The sequence below is a fragment of the Pinus tabuliformis genome, chromosome 7 (genome assembly GCF_031772625.1).
Source record: "Pinus tabuliformis cultivar Carrire ecotype Pingquan chromosome 7, CPIR1, whole genome shotgun sequence".
Classification (NCBI taxonomy): Eukaryota; Viridiplantae; Streptophyta; class Pinopsida; order Pinales; family Pinaceae; genus Pinus; species Pinus tabuliformis.
Window position 1 is genome coordinate 1,874,873,844 of NC_142293.1, and position 22,041 is coordinate 1,874,895,884.

Genomic DNA, 22,041 nt, shown 5'->3' on the forward strand with positions numbered 1-22,041 from the left:
TTAAACTTCTAAAATAAAAATTTTAAACATGAAAAGAAGACCCTATGAAGGCCAAATTCCAACACTCATCCAGGTCTCATCACAGAATTAATGTAACATATATTAATATGGAGTTGTTTTTAGTGTAATTTTTTGGATTTTCGGGAATCCAATTTAAAAATATGAAGTGAAATCTTGATTTGTGTTATTTAAACTGGTTTTTTGATTGTATATATGGATTCAACACCTTGAAGAACCCTTAGGGCACTTGCATTGTGCAGAGATTTCCCATCAAATTTGAGTTTTCAATAAATTCCTACCAAATTTTAAAGAAATTAAACATACCCACCAGAAAAACTTTTAAAAAATTGTAAAAAAACAACTCACATTAATATACACTTCCTAGAAAAATATATAAAATAAAATATTAAATTTAATTAATATGCACTTAGTTGAAAAGTATATAAAATAAATATTAAATTTAAATAATATTTGAAAATCTAATTGTATATATCTCCACCTACAACAATATTTATATTACTTTACTGCAAAGTTGACTTTATTATTATTATCTTATTTACATAGGAAGATATCCTTATTTAAGAGGAGAGGCTCGGCCCAAAAATGATATGTAAAAGATAAACTTGGATTGAGCTCCGTATTCTTCTTCCAATCCACTGCTTCTCGATAACTTAAGGAAAACTGGTGTCACCATGGATAGAATTTGTTATGGCAAATGGACCGCATGGATAGCTCCCGTAGTAATGCTTTTGCTGAGTTTATTCTATGTGATCACTGCTCAACCAGGTATCCGCCTCTAACCTTTATGCAACGTTGCAGTATTTCTCTTTCGTCTACTTTTTACAGTCGTCATTTTATATCGAACGACTCTTCTACGATTTGGGGAACAAGATATTTGATTTGTTTATTATTTTCTTGCGGCGTGCAGACTTTCTGAGTATCAGTTGTGGAGCAAATACGAATCACACGGCGGACAACAATATAACATGGATAACTGATGCTCATTACATAGATGTCGGTCAGTCACTAGAAATAGAGGAGATCAGTGCCTATGGGTCATACTTGCATAGTTTACGTTATTTCCCAAAACCTCTTAACAAGTCTTGCTATCAGTTGCCAGTGGCCCCTGACGTGCCTTACCTCTTAAGATTATGGTTCCCCCCTTTCATGATTAATGGTTCCTTCACTTTCTCTATTGAGACAGTGGATATGCTGGCTCAGCGAAATGTTACATTAGATATGCTTAATCCAATTTTGTACGAATTTATATTGGTTACTAAAGGCAGAGTGTTGTACATTTGTTTGGTCGGACTTAACGATACATCCGACTATGGTGTTCCATCTATCTCTGCGATCGAGATGAGGAGGCTCCAAGAGGGCATGTATAAAAACGCTCAGCCAGGAACAATCTTGGACACATTATCAAGATATGATGTGGGTGGAAATTCGACAGTGAGGTGAGCTTTTTATTTGAACCAATTTAGTGCGGTTGAGCTTTGGATGGTTGCCATGTTTTTTTGGGTAATGTTTGACATGCATAGCTTTGGATGGTTGATTGAGCAGGTATCCTCAGGACAAATTCGACCGCATCTGGACATCAGATTTAGAAGCTATAAGTTCAGATTTAGAAGATATAAGTTCGAAAGAGCCTATTTCGACAAATAATGCCAATGGCCTTCCTCCAACTGCTGTCTTGCAAACTGCACGGGTTGTAAACAACCCGGACGACATTTTATTGATAAGTTGGGCACTATTCAATGACCAACCAATATCCGCGCCGGATCAGACATTACTGCTATTATATTTTGCAGAGATCGAGAGGTTGAATATGTCTCAATCTAGATCATTTTCGGTCTCCGTGAATGGTCTCCCACAGCCTGGAACCATTACTTTGAGCCGAAATTATTCTGCTCAAGAGTTCACATTCTATCTAGATACTGCACCAAATCGTTTAGATCTGCTTAAGAGCAGTGACTCCACCCTTCCTCCTATAATCAACGCTATCGAGTGTTACGGGATACATCAGTCGGACCAGGCAACAGATTCTGAAGAGAGTAAGGCTTGCCCTCGCTAAATTTCTCATAAGTAAATTACAATATTACAAATCAACGCCTAACGAAGTTCTCAAAATGCAGTTGACGCTCTTAACGCTATCAAAAGTAGATTTCACATAAAAGATTGGATTTCTCCTGATCCTTGCTATCTGATACCGTGGGATGGAATTAGCTGTAATAACAGCAAAATTTCTGAACTGTAAGTTAAATTCTTCGATTTCTTTTACTGCTGAAATCGTGAAATCATGAGGCATATAAGCGAAATTGTAACATGCCAAGATGATACTCTTGTTGCCAGAAATTTGTCGGGAAGGAATCTTACGGGAGCGGTGCCTGGCGAGATTGCAAAGCTGAATTCATTGGTTAATCTGTAAGCAAAATTAGACCCTCTTTTTATCTGTGCGTAACCTATAATTTGCCCTTTTAAGAAATTCTCCAAATGAAACCAAATAGAATTATATAATAATCATCTGTGCCAATCTATACGAATTGGAGCGATTGTAAGTTAATCTCGAACACAGCTTCCATTTCGTGGGTTCTTTTGTTGCCATATATTTTCATAAATCAAAGATTAACTTTGGTTACTATGCAGAAATTTACAAAACAATAACTTGAATGGCACTCTTGAGTGGCTACCTTATCTAGAAAATCTTCGAGAAGTGTACGTTGGCGTCTTTTCTCTTTTTATTGTTAATTTGTGTTTTTTGGTCAAACTTTTATTCAAAATTAAGTAGAATTAATTAACAAATTTTGTACTGAATGTTTGTGTCGAAATTAACAGGTCTCTCAATCATAATCAATTCACTGGAGCAATGCCAAATTTGTCCAGTCTAGACAAATTGGAGCGACTGTAAATACCTTTTAAACGCAAATTTCATTTTGTGGAATTTTTCGGCTGTTCATTTTCACAAAACCAAAATTGACTATGCAGATATTTACAAAACAATAAACTGAATGGTAATGTTGAGGAGTGGCTTTCTGATTTACCAAATCTTCAAGAATTGTACGTCTCCCTCTTTTTCTATTTGATTTTTGTAAGTTACTGTCCAACACAACTTCCTATTCGTTTGAATATTATGTCAGCTGATAATCATCTGTGCAGCATTTACCATTTTGTGTTGGAATTAGCAGGTCTCTTGCCGATAATCACTTAACGGGACCAGTGCCAGATTTGACCAATTTAGTGAACTTATGGGGACTGTAAGTTTCTCCTAAAAGAGAACTTTCATTTTGTGGGTTCTTTTGTTGCTATACATTTAAACAAAAATTTACTTTGGTTACTCCGCAGATATTTACAAAACAATAACCTTAATGGGACTCTTGAGTTTCTATCTAATCTCAGTGCCCTTCAAGAGTTGTACGTCTGCCTCTTTTCTCTTTTTTCTATTTAACTTTTTTGAAGTCTTTGTTCAAAAACCAAATAGAATTATTTAGTAAAATTTGTACTCAATGCTTTTGGATAATCATCTGTGCGATACTTACCTATTTGTGTTGAAATTATAACAGGTCTCTCGACCATAATGGCTTCACGGGACCAATGCCAATTGGGGCCAATCTATACGCAATGGAGCGATTGTAAGTAACTGTCCAACACAACTTCCATTTCGTGGGTTCTTTTGTTGCCATATATTTTCATAAATCAAAGATTAACTTTGGTTACTATGCAGAAATTTACAAAACAATAACTTGGATGGCACTCTTGAGTGGCTATCTTTTGTACGAAATCTTCGAGAAGTGTACGTTGGCGTCTTTTCTCTTTTTATTGTTAATTTGTGTTTTTTGGTCAAACTTTTATTCAAAATTAAGTAGAATTAATTAACAATTTTTGTACTGAATGTTTGTGTCGAAATTAACAGGTCTGTCAATGACAATCAATTCACTGGACCAATGCCAATTTTGGTCACTCGAGACAAATTGGAGCGACTGTAAATACCTTTTAAACACAACTTTCATTTTGTGGAATTTTTCAGCTGTTCATTTTCACAAAACCAAAATTGACTATGCAGATATTTACAAAACAATAAACTGAATGGTAATGTTGAGTGGTGGTGGCTTTCTGATTTACCAAATCTTCAAGAATTGTACGTCTCCCTCTTTTTCTTTTTCTATTTGATTTTTAGAAGTGTTTTTCAAAATTCAATACAGTTAATCGATGAATATTGACTCAGTTGTTTCAACTTTTTGTCACAGAAATATAGCAAACAATAATTTCAGCGGTGTATTTCCTGATCGCCTGCTCCTTAATTGTTCGTTGAAACTCAAGTAATAATATCCTATTTTATATTTCTTATGCTCGTACAAAAAATTGTTTTAAGATCCAAGTGCATGACGTTTATGGAAAAATGTCTTTCGGTGTTTTGCAGTTGCTCTGGAAATCCCTACCTACGGATGGGTAAGAGGGAATGTAATCTCGACAAGAAAAAAAACATGAAATTGATGGTTGTCCTGGGAATTCTATTCATCGCGTTGATGGTAGATCAATTTGTAAAATTGAGAATAAAAGAAGAGGTTGTAGCTACTGAAAGCAAACATTTCTTGAACCAAGGTAAGTATTAGAAATTCTATTATAATAGGCTTCGGGTACAGAGCCTACAATTTTGTTAGGAAAGTTTTTTTTGCTGGAGTCAGACTGTGTTTTTATGGTTTTTTTGACAGTAGAAATAAATTTAACATTATCAAGCACCATCAACAACTTCTGAACACCTGAAATCTGAAAGCTTAATAGTTATAACTCAGATTTCCTAAAATTTCTACCAAATTTTCATCAAAATCCTACAAATTTCCACTATTTTTTGGGGAAAAAGGTGGCCAAGATATATATTATAATATATACATAGTTGGAGTGTAAGCAATAAATGGAAAATCGTTGTGTTTTTACTATTATTAACTGTACTTTCCATTAACGATTTGCAGACCGCTTGATGAATATGGTGTCAAATGCACGTGCCTTCACTCTAGATGAGATGATAGCTGCCACACAAAATTTTAGAAGGGAAATCGGACGAGGGGGATTTGGTTCGGTGTTCTTTGGCAAATTGCCCGAAGGAAAAGTCATAGCTGTGAAAGTGCTATCCTTATTCTCCCGACAAGGAATTCAAGAGTTTTTGAACGAGGTAATTCTCAGATATAATACGGTTCAATGTCAGTTTTGGCTGCACCCTAACTATTATTATATGTATCTCAGGTTGATCTTCTTTCTAAAATCAACCATAGGAACTTGGTATCTTTATTGGGCTACTGTAGCAAAACCGAACAAGTTATGCTGATCTACGAACACATGTCAGGAGGATCCCTACGAGACCACCTTTATGGTAATTATGCAATGTAAAATATGTTTGTTTCAGTCAATAAAATAGCCAAGGTAACCAACAAACATTTGGTTGTTGTCTTCTTTTTCAGGTCCTCGTGCAGAAAATTCATATCTAAATTGGAAAAGAAGGCTCAGAATAGCTTTAGATGCAGCACAGGGTAATTATTTCTCTTAATTATTTTGAAATACAGTCGATATGTACAATCTAAAAGGTAAAATAGCTATTGATGTGTCTCATCTTATTGATTTCCGATTTCTATGTAAAGGTTTGGAATACCTGCACGTGGGTTGCACCCCAAAAGTAATTCACAGGGACATCAAGACGGCCAACATACTTTTGGATGGCAATTTGAATGGGAAGTTGGCCGATTTCGGTCTTTCGAGGGTGACAACGGATGAAGAGGCTACTCATGTTACCACGACAGTCAAAGGAACGTTCGGATATCTGGATCCAGAGTATATAACTTACTCTCTCTGCAATATTCTTTATGTTAAAGGAATTCAATGTATAATTAAGAGTGCATATGATTTTTTCACCATATTTGTCATCTAATTTTTTAAGGAATTCATGTATAATTAAGAGTACATATGATTTTTTCACCATACTTGTTTTTATCCTGCCAGATATTACAACACTCAAATGTTGACGGAGAAGAGTGACGTGTATAGTTTTGGAGTGGTGTTGTTAGAGATCATATGTGGTAGACCACCCATAGATATAAATTTACCTGAAGAAGAACTAAACATAATTCGATGGGTAAGGAACCTTACTATCAATCATCCAAAATATACATATTTAACAACACTGAGAACAGAATATGCAGTAGTGCATCTTCTGCTTGAGACTAACCATGAGTATCGGCATCGCGTTACAGGTGACACCGCATCTACTAGAGACCGATGAAAATGGTGGCAGAATAATAGATGTCATAGACAAAAGGTTGTGTGGAGATTACTGCCTGAAATCCATGATTAATGTTGCCAAAACAGCCATGAGATGTGTACAGGCTTTACCGTCTTCTAGGCCGCCTGTGAGTGAGGTAGTGGCAGAGCTCAAAGAGGCTATCAAACATGAGGATAATGATTCTATTTCAATTGCAGAGGAGAATGGTATCCAAAATGGGCATGCATTGACTGGCCAGGCGAATTCAACTAAACGCGAAGGAATGGAGTGGAGCGATAACAGCTCCAACATGCCAAATGAAGGAAGATAACTTCGCAGTTATGGATCGAACGAGAGGGGCGAACAGAACTCTAATTCTAAAGAATGTTTAACCTTCTTTATAAAAATACTATCTTTCTCAAACTTTATATTTTTGTATAATCGTTCAATAAATTTGAATGAGGTAGTAATTTCCTTTTTGTCTTAGAGTCAATGCTAATAAATTTGAATGAGGTAGTAATTTCGGATTCTGAAGCAACAACGAATGTGAAGGTATGAGTAATACCCGTTGCCAGCATATGAAAATTAAGTTCTTCTCAATCGAACTAAACAATCGTAACAATCTGATGCTTCAGTAGAAAAACATGGTGCTTCATATTGTTACCATTAAATTCGTGTATGCTCTGCTCCCAGAAACTACAGTGAAAAAGGATAGAAAATGAAATCCAAACTGACCATTGCAATGAAACATTTTTTCATTTAGACAGAGCACACAAAATGACAAGTGCCACTTTCGAAGATTATATGCATTTAACTCTAGTTCGTATAAGCCCCATAAAAATTTTGTCCTTGAAATTAAAAGAGCACAGGCACCCTCTGATCTGATTTGTTTTTAGGAAAAAAATTAATAGAATGTGCTTGATGATTAATTAACGGTTGACAGTCAAATAATCCGTTCACAATTAAGTTTCGATTTTCCTTTTTCATCTTCCAATCCTTTCGGATATTTATTAATCTTTCTCATATGCGTTGGAAAGGCAATATGGAAAAGACAAAAATTCACACACAAAACACACAATTTGTGTTTTTCCCTATTAAACACACAAATTTGATTGATTATAATTGATCTTAATGTGGAGTATTTATGCTTTCTAACTAACCACTCAACTAAAGCTCATTTGGGTTAACGTTTTCATGTAAACCCACACTAAATTTGGCTTTCCCAAATATAAACTGAACTCGAACTAAGTCACACTTGCTCAAATTAACTCACACTTTTAATATAGACTACTCTGCTTGTTGGAATAATTAGATATTTTCAACACTCCCCTTTAATTATGACCTCTAAACTAAAACACTACTCATCACAACTCAAACATGCTTGCTATTCTAAGTCTCCTCTAGCTTCACAACACCTAAGTTTCCTCTATGAAACTCAAGGACATCTTTTCCTAGTGGCTTAGTGAATATATCACCCAATTGATCATTTGATTTAAAAGGCTTTGAATAAACTTCTCCATTGCTCACAAGTTCTCTTAAAAAATGATATCTTGTATCTATAAGTTTTCTCTTTTCATGAAACACAATATAGTTCGGTAGTGCAATGACTTAGATGTTGTCACAATAGATTGTTGTTGACCTTCTTGTTTCTCCCGAAGTCCATTAAAAGTCCTCGTAATCATACTATTTGACATGTTGTTGATGTCGTTGTTACATATTTTTATTCTTCTTATGAAAGTGTCACAATAGACTGCTTCTTAGATGTCCATGATATCACACCTAAACCAAGATGAAATAAATAACCAAAAGTGTTTTTCCCTATCATCCAAACTTCCTATAAAATCACTATCACTGTAACCAACCAAATCTTTCTTTTTTGTGCTTTCATATAATATGCCACAATTTGTAGTTCTTACTATTATCTCACAATCCTTTTTCTAGCTTTTCAATGTGATTCTTTTGATGACTCCATAAATCTAGAAACCAGACTAACTTCATGCATAATATCTAATCTTGTAGCCGTGAGATATATAAGATTTTTAACCAATCTTCTGAATAGAGTTGGATTTACATATGATCTTTCATCATCCTTACTTAACTTTGTACCTATCACTATTGTGTAGGAGCAGGGTTGCAACTTTCCATTTTGAATAATTTTAGCAATTTTTTTCATATTTATTTTGACAAATAAAATTCCTTCTCTGATTGCTCAGCTTCTATGCCAAGAAAATATTTCATAAGACTAAGATCTATCATTTCAAATTCTTTCTTCATTGGTACTTTAAACTAGTCTAGTTCAAGATCACTAGTATAAATCATATCATCTACATGCAAACAAACAATCAAAATTTGACCATGCTCATTTACATTTGTGTACAGTATTGGTTCAATGTTGCTTCTGCTAAGTCCATTCTTGATCATATAACTGTCAATTTTTCTATACTAGATTCTCGGAGGTTGTTTGAGTCCACAGTGCTTTTTTCAATTTATAAACTTTGTCTTCATGACCTTCAAATTCATATGTTGAAAATAGCAACAAGAAATGTTAAAAATAGAATTCAGAATTTCCAATTTAATTTGACCTCGAATTAAGTTGTGAATTAAAATCGAATTCTATTCTCATAGCAACTTGTAAATAGTTAATTAAGTTTAATTAACTTAATTAGCTTAGGAATTTCAAGTTGGAATCTTTTGGAAGTCATGTATATGTTCTCCCTAGATTTTAGGGGTCAAATATGAGTTCAGATTGAGTTGTAATTAGATAACTCAGTTTTACCGAGTTATAGTCAGTTAAACTAATTAAAAATTGTTTGTTGAACTAGTAGAGGATTAACAGTTAGTTAGTGCATTGGCACATCCACAAGAGCTACTCCAGATAACTGAAAATTCACTCATTAGAAACTCATGCATGTCAGTTTTAAGAAAGACCTAGTTGAGATTAGGGTGCAGGGACAATGTACTATTAGTTGTATGATTTAATGAGTTGTAAATATCATGCATACAATCAAGAAGAGGACCTAATTAGGATTGTATAGTTTTGGAAGCATAAATTCCCTATAAATACGGGCTATTCATCCTAGGAATTAAGCAAGAAAATAGGGGCTTCGAGAGCTGTAGAATAGGCTAAGGATTTGGCTTGGGCTAGCTTGTGAGCTGAGAGTTGATTATACTTGTGCAAGGATTGTTCTTGTGAGAACAAGCATTGTATTCTACTCTTGGATTTTTGATTAATGCAATATAGATAGTATGGGTTTTGAGTTTTGGCTTTCCCTGGATAAATATTATGTTACGTGTAATTGATTATCTTCCTCTTACTGATTATTGTTTTCATTGATCTTTATGGGCTTCCGCTATAAAGAGTAGAGCAGACTCTTGTCTTGTGTTTTAGGAAATTACATGAGTTGTGAATCTACTGGAAAATCCATATGGTATCGGAACTGAAGACATTATACTAGAAGAGATTTCGAAATTTTGAGTTTTGGGTTACAGTTGAAATTCGAATTTGCAGTACATACTTCAGGATCGGTAGATGGCGTTCTACGGTTTGTAGCTCGAGTATGCTTTAAAAGGAAACTCAAATTATATAGCCTAGAGGGATAGAATGGAGGTTGTGCCAGATGATAATGACTCGAAGGAATTCATTGATCAAGACATTCCTAAACCAACAACATCAGATGCACATAATCTGGTTGAATGGAAGAAGTGTGTGGCGATGGCTAGGCAGATAATCCTTGAAGGAGTTCGAGACCAGATTGTCTCGAGTCTCCATGGCAAGGAAACTCCGTATGTTATGTGGAAAGCATTAACAAACTTGTATTAGAACAACATTGACCAAAGGAAATTGGCCTGAAGGACAAACTTCGTAAAATCAAGATGGAGGCGGGCGACTCAATTCAAAATTACTTGATCAAGTTCACTCATTGTCAAGATGAGATTGGAAGTGTTGGAATCATTGTTGTCAAGGATGATATGGTGAGTCTAGATCTTCTAGGACTTCCCAAGAGTTGGCATAGTTATCATGACTCTATCAATGGGAGGGAGAAGCTGCCAAATTGGGAATGACTCTGGTTAGATTTGGTACAAGGGGAGTTTCGATGGAACACCAAAGATGGGACCTCTTCCAAGGAAGTGGAAGAGGACATTCCCTTAGCGAGTAAGGCAAAGAAGGCCAAGGGAAAGAAATCCCAAGGTGAGGTGGATGCCAAGAAGATGGACTTGTCGAAAGTCAATTGTTTTCACTTCACGAGCACGGGCACTATGCCATGAATTGCCTACAGAAGAAAGAAAGCAAGAAGGAGCTTGCAGTAGCTGCAGTAGGTGAAGCTCTAGTTTCACAATTCAAAGTTGATTTCACTCCCACTGCATGCATGGCCAACACTATAATGGGAGGCGTGTGGTATCTTGACAGTGGTGTCTCGTTCCATATGTGATGGGGAACATATATCTCTTTAGTGATTTTGAGGAGAAAGACCTCAAGCATAACATAGAGTTTGGAGATGATGGGAGGTATAGTGCTACTGAGTTGGGTACGGTTACCTTTCAGAGGGAGTTTGGCTCCCCTCTCGGGATCACATATGTGATGTATGTTCCGGGACTAAAGAAGAATCTTGTTTCGGTCACGGTATTGGAAGACTATGGCTATGATGTGAATTTTAGGAAGGGAAACATTTTCCTTTGACACATCGCCATGGGACAGGTGAAACAAATCGGTGCATGGGTCAAGAACCTGTATGCTCTTGAGGTACAAGATGGTTGCAAAGCCTTGAGGAGCAAGGCAAAGGTTAGAGACAAGTTATTTTCTTTGTATTAAATACACAAACTGTTGATCTCTGTATTAAATACACAAACTTTGGTTGATTACAATTGATACCAATGTGGGGTATTTATCCTAACTACTCAATTAAATCCCATTGGGATTAACTTTTTCAGACGTTCCAAATATAAATTGAAGTTGAACTAGCTCACACTGACTCAAATTAACTCACTCTCTTAATATGCACTCAAATTAACTCACACTCTTAGTATACACGGCTATGCATGCAAGAGCAATTAACTATTTTTGACAATAAGTTCAAACTGATCGCTTGCAAGATTGATTGTATTCAACACACTCAAGAATGAAGTTGCTCAAACTCTGGTGGCAATGGCATCATCATACATATATCTGTTTGTTTGTTGAAACATAGGCAGATAAATTCATCAAACGCTAGTAGAATACATCGTACATAAAAGAAACACTTGAAATTAATGGAGAAAGTTTGTTTCATGGTTGTGTGTGTGTCTTAATTTAGATTCAATTGCTATTTTTGGGAGATAGTTTTGATCTCCCTAAATTGAATGTAATCTTATTTATTTTGGATTTGATGAACAATATAAAAGAGCAATACTCTAGGTGTAGCTTGTTTCACTTGTGAGCTACAAGTTTCATTTTAATGTGTCTTCCCATTTTTATCTGACACTCACACCATTAATGCTCCAATATAGGTTTTCTTATCAAATGGGCTTTCAGAAGATGAAAGATTGAAGAAACCCATTTCATCAAAACTGCAGAAATATTGTTTTTAGATGGAGCATGTAAATAGTGGAAGATATGGACTATGTGGATGTGGTGTACTCATTTCTACTGAAAGTGACAAGTATTATCGCTTTTGGTGGGAGGGTGGTTCCAGTGCCAACAACAAAGCGGAAATCATCGCATTATGGGGGCTGCTATTCACTGCTAGTTGGCTCAACATTTCCAATCTGCATATTTTTGAGGACTGTAAATGATGCATTGATTGGATAAAGGGATTGTCATGTTTCCAATGTCATGTTCTAACCTATTGGATGAAGCGTATTCCTATCCTGATAAATGCATTTCAGTGCATTGATTTTAATCATATATAGAGGGAGCAAAACCTCATCGCTGACTCTCCAAAACAGGCATTTCAGCATCCCTTGGAGTCATACATTATGTTGTATACAACTGAGACTCCATATTTGACTTCTACATTATTCCTACTTCTTAGATAGGACTAGTATAAAATACTTGCTTTATTTCTACTTTGTTTTTTTGTAACTAAGCTCTTCTGAACATAGGATGAACTTTCAGTGAATGATAACATAACAATGAGTTTATATTTTTTTTTTCTCTGATTAAATTTTTTGTTGTTAAGTTTGATATTATACCCTGGGACAAAACCATGTAATTGTACTTTCTTTACTAATATTGAAAAAGATGTTTTTTTTAGTGAAAAAAAAACGAAAATAAAAATAATATAGTGGAAGATGTTGAAAGTGACATTCTCCACGTCACTTTCTTTATAAGAGAATAAACACCCCCTGTAAGGACTTGTTCAATGAACCAGATAAAAATTTGCTTGTTCGAATAACTAATCGATATAATGTACAACCAACATGCTATGAACTGTATAACCAATACGCTCTTTGATGATATAAGGTTACGAAAAATGAAATCGAAAGGCACCATTGCAGTGAAAAGTTTTTTCACTTAGATTTTTCGGGAAAAAAATGACAGGTTCCGTATACATTTAACTCTCCTTAAATGTAAAATTTCACCATTCAACTCATTTTCCCTCTAATCTCGACGTCTCCCAAAAAGTAAACGAGGCTGCACAAATGCCGCATAATGCAAGTTCATTGATACGAAACATCACTCTTCTTTTTGCACGGCGCGCAAAGATCTTAATGGAAAGTAGTTGTAAAATTATGGTGAATCATCACAATAATTATCGAGATATGAATTGTCGAGATGTTGGACCCCATTTTGACAAACGCAGGGATTATTCTTGACCTTATTTTGTCATACAATTTTGCCAATCTTAATCTTAATCTCAATGTCAGTGTAGATATGTTATTGACTATAATAATATTTTACAATAAGTTTTAAGGGTTAGCTCAACTCGTTGAAAGTCTCTATTGTTAAGTGCCTCGTCGATTGGGAGGTCACAGCGTCAATTCTCCTCTACACCCTTGGGGTTTGGCCCTGATAGTTTGGTCGCTAGTGGGATTTGATTCCCTTTCAGGTTGATCTGTGCAGATTAAATAATAGATTTTTATAGTATTATAGAGAAAATGATTTAATCTGTCTAAGTAACAAGACTAAATATTAACAATAAAAAAGGTGACATGTGTATAAAAGAATAATGAAGAGGAAAAAATAATATGAAAAAGGCTTAATTATTATTATTAAATGGGAAAAAATGTCATACTACTACATCATGAGAAATTTGATCTCTTTTACAATAGGGAAGACCTATATTTATAGTATTTTTCGGTGTCTCTTTACTTGGAGTCTTGCACTTTTATTTTATTTCAAATACCATGGGTGAATACCATAAACCACTATTGTTAAAACTAATAAAAGGTTGCACATGGAAAAACTAACTGTACAACTAGCTTTCTATTTTGCTTTTTCCCACCTTTCAAATACCATGGGTGGATACCTTCTAAACCACCAATAGCAGAAAAACTTTATTGAGTGTGGTGATCCACTAACATCCATCTACATGAATCGTCCCCTCTTAGAAAGAAGTGGTCCCCATTACATCAAGTTTCCTCACCAAATGGCCCAAAAACTTTTGTTGAATTTGGCTCACGATCAGCTGCTTTCCTTGGTGAAGAAGTTATCTTTCATTCACAACCTAGTAGAGTTGTATATTCTGCTAGTGTATATCCTTCATTTTGGTGTCCATGATTTGATTTGTTGTAGCTTAAAACTTGTGTGGAACCCATTGTTGGTCATGTTGTTGTTTGTATTTGGCATTGAATTGTATTTTGGCTCTTTTGGTTGGATCTTCACAATTACAATGGTAGCATTACGTTTTACATCAATGAATAACTTTCATTTATTTTATTTTGAATTATAATATGATCCAAAGTCTATTTTTTTCTCTTTAAGCCTAGCAAACAATATTTGTTTCAAGCAAAATTCATCAGTGTTGTGCCATGGGCTTCTGTGGAATTCACACCACCTTCTAGTATCCTTCTTTGACTTCTCTTTACCCTTCTTTGCCTACAACTTGGGCTGATTACCTTGAGGTTGGCTCTCTTTGCTTTGTCCCTTGTTTTGTGAGTTAGGGCCTTCCTTTCTAGGCTTTTGTTACAATGGATTTGAAAACACAAACACTCACTTATTATTTTCCTTCCTTTCTTTCTCTAGTTAACATCATATTGATAAGGCACCCCTGGTGAGGAGATGTCCAAGAAATCCATCTCCATTTGGATGTATGTATGTAGGCCACTATGCTACTTCAAAACTAAGTGTTACTCAAAGTCTTTGATTCTCAACTTCGAGTGCAATATATGGAAAATATTGTTGTTCTCTGGAACTAGCTAGTCTCTCTCTTATTGTAGAGTTGTCCATATCATGTATTGTTAATCATAGTTTCCTTTTGCGTAGAATTCCTCCATTAGGGCATCAACGAAAATGGCCTAAGTGGGTTTGCATCCAATATCCCAGACTCATCTTCTCTACATCTCTCCTAGTAACCTTCCCACCAATATTTGATATGAGGAAGGGATTTTATGAGCATGAAGGCGATCTTCTCATTTTCAATTTTTTTTTGGATAGAGTAATAGCCCTTTAATATATTTAACCGTATATCCAAAGAGTTTGCATCTATTTTGCCTTTGAATAAGGGATATCAAAGTTAACTTCTAACTTGAAGGGTGTCTCACCTCCAGAATTGTCACTCATTGAAGATGTCTTAGCCAATGTTGACAATTGTCGAAGGATCTAGGTGAAATTGTCCATCATCTTATTCCTGTATCGTGTGAGCAAGGTTGTAATTTGATGGGAATTTTTCCATCAGAGACCATTTTACTCGTAAAATACGTTGAAATTTTTTAAATGACTGTTTGACCTTACGTGTTTGGAAGGATGCATAATGTATTTTTACAGTTAAGGTTTTTTTGAAAAAATTATTAATATATTATCCAGAGAGTGACACCTTTCCATTAACAGACACTATAATAAATCTATAATGATCTTATCAACAAATAAACTTTAATTTCGAAGCTTTGCTTGGTAGGATTTCAAAATATGAAAAAATCTACTACCAATCTTTGCAATTCAAAGAAAGTGCTACTACGACACTTAATTTTTAAATTTGAATAGTTTGCTTGCACTGTAATTTTATCTTCATAATTATAGGATCTCTGGGTTATTCTGGTCTTGCGATTATAACCATAATATTTGTAGAGTTGTATAATTATTCAGGTTGTGTCAATTTTTGATTAAGGGTTTGAAAAGTGGTTACAGAAGAAAAACCCATGTGCTTTTCGATGATGATTCTAAGGAATTGAAAGCATTAGAAGACGATAATGGCAGTTTCCTCGACTTTATTTTACATAAATGATCGACTGAAATTAGAATCGTGTGCACCATAATCTCCATGATTGTGGCTTCGACAAGACTTGCTGAAAGATATTATTCATGACCATCTCGCTATTCAGAGCTTGGTTATTATTAAGTATTTTGGTTTTTTTTGGGATTTGAATTAAGTATGGTATCTTTTTTTCAGCCCCAAGGGTTAGCTCAGTTGGTCAAAATTAGTGCCTCGTCGATCGGGAGGTCACAGGGTCCATTCTCCCCAAAGCCCTTAGGGTTAGGCCTAGCTAGTGGATCGCGGGGCTAGATTCCCTTAAGGGTCAATCAACCCAGATTTTTCCGTGGATGTAGCCACCACCCGTTGTGTTAGCCTCCTATTGCAATAGGTGTTCATATTTCATGATTGACAGTTGAAAGTGCCAAATATGTCATATTTTCATGCTGCAAGGTTCCATATTTCCAAAAAGAGGCCAAAGAAGAGGCCATGAAAGTGTGCTAGTCTAAATTCCACTGCTGTATTCCAATTTTGATGAGTTATTCCATTTTTGAAGAATTTTCAGTTAAGGGAAGGCCAAACAGTTTAATCTTGGCTTCCCTAGGTTTAAATTGCTTGTTTTAGAAGATAGAGAATAAATATCTGTCCAAACTGTTTAATCTTGGTAGATTTGTAGATAGGTAGAGAAGCAAGGGCGCTCAACAGCTTAATCTGAGCCCCGGAAGAAATAAGGATCGATTTAGATAGGAGGATAGCAAAAAGAAAAGTTGAAAAGCTGGGTTTGCTAGTTCAAGTGCACCCAAACCAAAAAGAAGAAAAAATGCTAGGTAAGTAGGCTGGGTAAGTAGTTTTGTGGTTGCAGAATCAAGCTATGTGATCCATTTCATGTTTTCAAGTGTTATATCTATTCAGATCACAATTATGAGGCAGTTTTCCATTTGGATCAGCTCAAGCGAGGCATGTCTAACTCCCCCTTCTTCTTATTCCCCAAATCATTCACTAACCTCCCCAAAGAGGTCAAGATCTGCTTGATATCTCTTAAGTTTCATCATTTTTCATATTATTTGCCTAAGTAAAGGTCTACTTTGCTTAGGAGTACTCCTATTCACTCTTTGACTCATTTTCCCAGTTAAATAGCCTAAGATCTTCAAGCTTAGCGCTTTCTTATCATTTTAATATTAATTTCTAACTATACTATGTAACTCCCTATCTATTTCCCCTTCCCCTACTAAAAAGCACTAAATAACTCCCCTATGTACATATCCCCTCCCTCTGGTTGAAAAATAACCATAAGCATGCTTGGGAATTACTAAGTTTGCCTGAAACTTGGCAAGAACCCTCATTTTTCCCCTCTAAACCATTTTCCAATGCAAAGGACCCCTTCCTATGCATAAAATCCCTCCATTAGCCATGTTTTAACCTTTTTTAAGGCTCAAAACCCTTCTCAAAACACATAAAACTCCTCTTAAGTGCCTTTGGACTCCTTCCAAGGCATGAATTCCCTCTTTTTGGGCTATCAGGCCCCTTCTGATGCCTTAAAGACCCTTTATAACACCCAAAAACCATCCTTTTTATGCTTTGGACTCCTTCCAAACGCATTAACAACCCTTTCGATGCACTAAACCCTTCCTCCGATCATAAAAAGCCCCTTTGTATAATAAAAATCCTCTTCCGATTGATTTCCCTCCCCTCCAACACGATATCACTGTCGGAGGTGGTAGTAGTGATGGCCTTTTAACATATATATGCCCCTTCCCCTTGCTCCGATGCGATATCGCTATCGCATCCGAAGCGATATCTCTATCGGGAGCCATTCATATTGCATATTCCATATACCCGCATATATCCATTTCTATCGTTAAAACCCCTTTTATCGTTTAAACCGAAGTTTTTCATAAAACATAGGTTTTATCATTAAAACCCCCAATTCCCCGTTTTACCGCAAATAATGCATTATCGCTATCGCATCGCTATAATACATAAGGTCCACACCCCTTGACTTTTGCCGACGCGATATTGCGACTTAATCGCAGCCATCCTTCGCCCTCGCTCATCCAATGGTCCAGATCATTTCGGCGATCACATATGTATAAACCCTCGCCCCGCCGATTGCTGAAATGCTGAGTTAATCTCAGCCGCTCATTCGGGCCCGCAGATCAACGGCCCATGTTTTATCGCATCACTCCCATATATGTCTCCGACTGGCCGGAGCCGAAATAACATAAAGTGCGGCACATAATTTTTTCGGGTCCGAAAGGGGCCTTTTTACAGTGAAGAGGGAGTGCTCCGATATTCCGGAGCCGAAATACAATAAAGCAGAGCCTAATGTGTCTCGGGTCCAAAAGGGGTAGTACTGTATGCTCCTTTTCGGGGCCCGAAAAGCTATAAAAAATAGCTTTGAAGGGATTTCGGGTTCGTGGACCCGTTTCATTATAAATCCCGCCGATTTGGGTTCACCGATGGGCCGGACACGATTTCAAATAAAGAGGGCCTTAATGCATTTTCGGGTCTGCGGGCTATATCGCTCATCGGAGGTATTTCAGTTTGGGATCGCCGATCCGCCGATCGCCGATTTAGCGCCAGCCGTTCGATCTGCCTTCGCACGATCCAACGGCCACGATATGTTTAAAGCTACAGTGATCGCTCCTGCCCTATTGTTGATAAAATTTCATGTTTTAAGGCATTTTTTCCTTATAAAAGGAAAATGGCCATTTATTACAGACTTCTTCCAGCGCCCACGCCCGCGCCCCCGATAAGGGAATTCATGCATCCTTAAGCCATTTTGGATCGCTCCAAGCCCAGTTTTGTTCCAGGAGACTAGCCTCAGCCTCAGCACAGTCAGCAGCATACAAATCCTCCTTTTTGCAGCATTTCTTCAGATTTTAGTACTATTTTTTGATCGGCCAGCGCCGATAGCATTCCAAAGGCCACATGAATCATTACAACAGTTATTTTTGCCTTAAAAGAGCAGAAAAGGGGCAATTTGACAGTTTAAAGAGTATCAGACGAAAGATAAAGCCCAGATTCAATTCAAAGAGTATCAGTGAAGCGGAAAAGTGAATCAGTGAAGAAATATCAGTGGAAGACTTTAATTCCGAAGCGGATGAACAATAAAGGCCCTCCAACAAGTCAACAAACAGCATAAAGGCAGCTCAGAACCATAAAAGCTCACCAACTCCTAGTTTGGGCTTTAAAGCCACTTAAAATGCAACAGAACCGCTTGGAGGCACAAATAAAAGAAATCAAAGCATAGTTATTGCAAAAACAATGTATTTGTCCGCCCTTGAGGGCAGCACTGCAGGCCCAATGCGCAGTTATGATAAAGAGCCAACACATAGCGGAAAAGGACTGTGTTAATCCATTTTTGAGGTTGCTGTCCCCTGCGCAGCTCATGTAGATAGTTTAGGCATTTATTTCAAGCATATGTTAGGTTAGAAGGACTCATTTCATCAGATCTGTTTAAGATCTGTTTTATAGATATTTTTGAGATATTTTTCCCTTGAGATCTTCTAAGAGATCTGGTCTGTACATATTTTCCCTATTTAAACCACCCTCTGTTATGAAAAAAGGGTTGGTTGGTTGATAATCCAGAGTCTAGACTTGCACTGTATACTTGGGAAGCATCTATAATCAAAGACTGCTGGAATGCTTGGATGTTGAACTATATGTTGTGTTTTTATGGCTGAAGAGTGACTGTGGAATTCCTGTGCTACTACATGGCTCAATAAGTGTTTCTCACCTCTGTTTTCAGTTTAATGTTTGCTATATCATCTATGTGTCATGATCAAAATAGCAAGAAAGAAGAATAGCTTAGGATTTGCTTAACTACACTCTATGCTCAGTTCTTGTTATTTCTATATGTTTTCCTCTGAATTGGCTATGAACATGAATACCCCTTGGCTCATATTTACACTAATTCCATCACATATGACTCTTATTTAGGAATTCTTAACTGCTCCTAGATAAACATTCATTCACCTTCCTTCTCTGCTAACTGATGAAAGATTCTTAGTTGCCTTTCATCTCTAGCCTTCATTCCATCTTTTTCAGTAATTGGTATTGTTTTATGTGTAGCTATCCTGCTCTGTATTCCTCTTATGACCAAGAAAACGCAACAACAAGCCCTAATCCATGACTCCACGCCCAGTGGTTTGAACTTCTCACACTATGCATCCCAACTCTGCTTGAAAGAATCCTCCTTCCCACCAAAATCAAAACAAAACCCAAGAACATCATAACTAGCCTAAAATCAACCCAAAACAAAGCTAAATTATAAAGAGAGAGCCCTCTCTGATTGCAGGTAGGCTAGGACCTGCAGTCCAAAGATTGTTTTGTGGTTACCTTGGCCGTATCCCTTAAGGAGCTTAGGGACAACCTGAGTGATAACATACCGGCGACTCTACTGGGGACCTCCTCAGATAATTTCACAAATCAAGTTGGAAAGCTCCACTGGGGAAGAATCTAACCTTCAAAAGTTTCTTTCTAACCCATTTTTCTAGAAAACTCCTCAAAAAACAGTAAAGACACTAGCTCCAAAGAAAAAGAAACGTTATACAAGGTCAAATCCAGACCCAAACCCCCCAGCTGCTTTTGAAAATCCAAATTTAATCCCAAGAAACCTCAGGAAACTAGAGCAAATAGAGGATTTTGCTGATTCTAGTCCTGAAACAATTCAGCCAAGCTATGTTCCAACCCCTGTCAAAGTTTTATTTTGTTCAACCCCTTCTTCCCCTAGTTCATCATCCACCTCTCAAAGCACTCCTTCCACACCTCCATTCACTGCACATACTACCACTACCACTACTGCTGTTATAGTTGTTCCAGCTGTTCCATTTATCCCTGTTGTTTCACTTATCCCTGTGAATATGGCGAATAGATATGCACCCTTACAGCTGCCTGCTAATCTTGGGGCTATGCCTTAGGATTACCAAACTAAAATCGCATATTTTGATGGTACTGGTTCTTGCACAGCCCTACAACATACCAAGAAGATGCAAGACTATTTTGAGAACTACGAGATAGATGATGATAGTGTAAGAATGAAGATTTTTGTCCAAAGTTTAACAGGAGATGTAAGGCCCTGGTTTAGAGGCCTTGTTGCAAATTCCATAGCTAACCTAGATGCCCTTTACCAAACATTTCTTAATAGATGGGAGAAGAAGAAAGACCCCTTGCACATATTATTTGAATATGACACCATCAAAAGAGGCTCTCAGGAGGTTGTCTTGGACTATTGTTCAAGATTTAATAATGTTTATAATGCAATAACACAGAACTTAAGACCTCCACCTGATCTTGCTTTGTATAAATTCCCAGATGGTTTTGATACCAACATGGCATATCAATTGAGGGAGAGAGCCCCTCAAACCTTAGCAGACATGCAGAATGTAGCTGTTAGTGTGGAGGCAAACCTAATTGCCAAAAGAAACAGAGCGAGAGCCGAGAGAAGAACCACCTTTAAAGAGGAACCCTCAGCCTTAGATCAAAAGCTGGATGCTATTATCAGTGGCATGCACAGGCTGGGAGATAGAGTAGAGAGTGTTGAGAGGAAATCATCATGGGAAGGACAACAACCCAATACCATAAGGAACCCAAATTTCAGGAAAACTCAGAACACAAATGCTGGTAGGTCTAGCCCAAACCATGATATAAGGCCTCCTTTCCAAGAGAACTATACAGAAGCATCTACATCTAGTGAGCCAACAGAGGACACTCACATGAACTTGATGGATCTAAAGGGTGAGCAACAAATTTTCCTAACCCAAGAAGACCAAGATGACCATGATATAAATCAATTTCAGACTAAGTCTGGTGAGTCTTTTGATTTTAAGCAAGGTTATGATTCAGCTGTTTATGAGGTCCACAAACAGTATAAGCTGAGGACAAGAACCATAGATGTGCTCGAAAAGGTTAAACCAAATGATACCAAGGAGCCTAAGAAGATCAAAGAAAAGGCTGCCCTCACAGAAACTGCTGATAAAACAGTCTCAAACCCGCAGGAAGTAACTATAGAAGACATAACAGACATGCAACCCTCTAATGATCAGCCTCTGCTACCTTCTTCCTCAAAAGAAGATTTGAACAACACTCCTAAAAGCCTTCCCAAAACAGAAATACCGCAAGGTATCACTCACCATAACGCTGATAATCAAGAGGAAAATGCAGAAAATACACTTGAAAAGGGGAAATCTGCTACTGCCAACACAAAGACTCCATTGGAGAAACCATTTAACTTAGAAGCAGAAATAAGCAAACTTAAGATTTCCATCCCCCTCTCTGAGCTTGCCAAACATGATGTGTATAGGCAACAAATCCAAAGATCACTTCAAATGTCAGAGACCAAGGATGATGTCAATGTTTTAGATGATACACCTGAGCTGCTTTTTGGTCCAGAAGTCAATGGAAAATCAGCACATGGAGCTGTTCTGCCCTTTTATGTAAGCCTGCATATACATGATAAAGTTTTGC

The 22,041-nt window shown here is 36.8% G+C and overlaps 3 protein-coding genes and 1 long non-coding RNA gene across 4 annotated transcripts; all 4 read left to right on the forward strand.

The window, feature by feature from the left end:
• Positions 1 to 633: 633 nt before the first annotated feature.
• Positions 634 to 1,026, forward strand: LOC149255965 (uncharacterized). Its single transcript, XR_016266431.1, has 2 exons — positions 634 to 786; positions 929 to 1,026. It is a non-coding gene; the product is annotated as an uncharacterized LOC149255965 (long non-coding RNA).
• A 162-nt stretch (positions 1,027 to 1,188) lies between these two features.
• On the forward strand, positions 1,189 to 3,771 carry LOC149255966 (putative LRR receptor-like serine/threonine-protein kinase At1g51880). Its single transcript, XM_089455167.1, has 6 exons — positions 1,189 to 1,457; positions 1,564 to 2,054; positions 2,136 to 2,253; positions 2,353 to 2,424; positions 3,186 to 3,411; positions 3,561 to 3,771. The coding sequence occupies exons 1-5, from the start codon at positions 1,210 to 1,212 to the stop codon at positions 3,256 to 3,258; spliced, it is 1,002 nt and encodes a 333-aa protein (XP_089311293.1). The 5' UTR covers positions 1,189 to 1,209; the 3' UTR covers positions 3,259 to 3,411; positions 3,561 to 3,771.
• LOC149255967 (receptor like protein 28-like) lies at positions 2,503 to 4,328 on the forward strand. The gene is made up of 4 exons (XM_089457346.1): positions 2,503 to 2,715; positions 3,911 to 3,979; positions 4,061 to 4,135; positions 4,245 to 4,328. The coding sequence occupies exons 2-4, from the start codon at positions 3,942 to 3,944 to the stop codon at positions 4,318 to 4,320; spliced, it is 189 nt and encodes a 62-aa protein (XP_089313472.1). The 5' UTR covers positions 2,503 to 2,715; positions 3,911 to 3,941; the 3' UTR covers positions 4,321 to 4,328.
• A 145-nt stretch (positions 4,329 to 4,473) lies between these two features.
• Positions 4,474 to 6,643, forward strand: LOC149255968 (putative LRR receptor-like serine/threonine-protein kinase At5g48740). The gene is made up of 7 exons (XM_089457347.1): positions 4,474 to 4,599; positions 4,968 to 5,167; positions 5,239 to 5,365; positions 5,454 to 5,522; positions 5,631 to 5,820; positions 5,989 to 6,121; positions 6,240 to 6,643. The coding sequence occupies exons 1-7, from the start codon at positions 4,482 to 4,484 to the stop codon at positions 6,576 to 6,578; spliced, it is 1,176 nt and encodes a 391-aa protein (XP_089313473.1). The 5' UTR covers positions 4,474 to 4,481; the 3' UTR covers positions 6,579 to 6,643.
• The last annotated feature ends 15,398 nt before the right edge of the window (positions 6,644 to 22,041 follow it).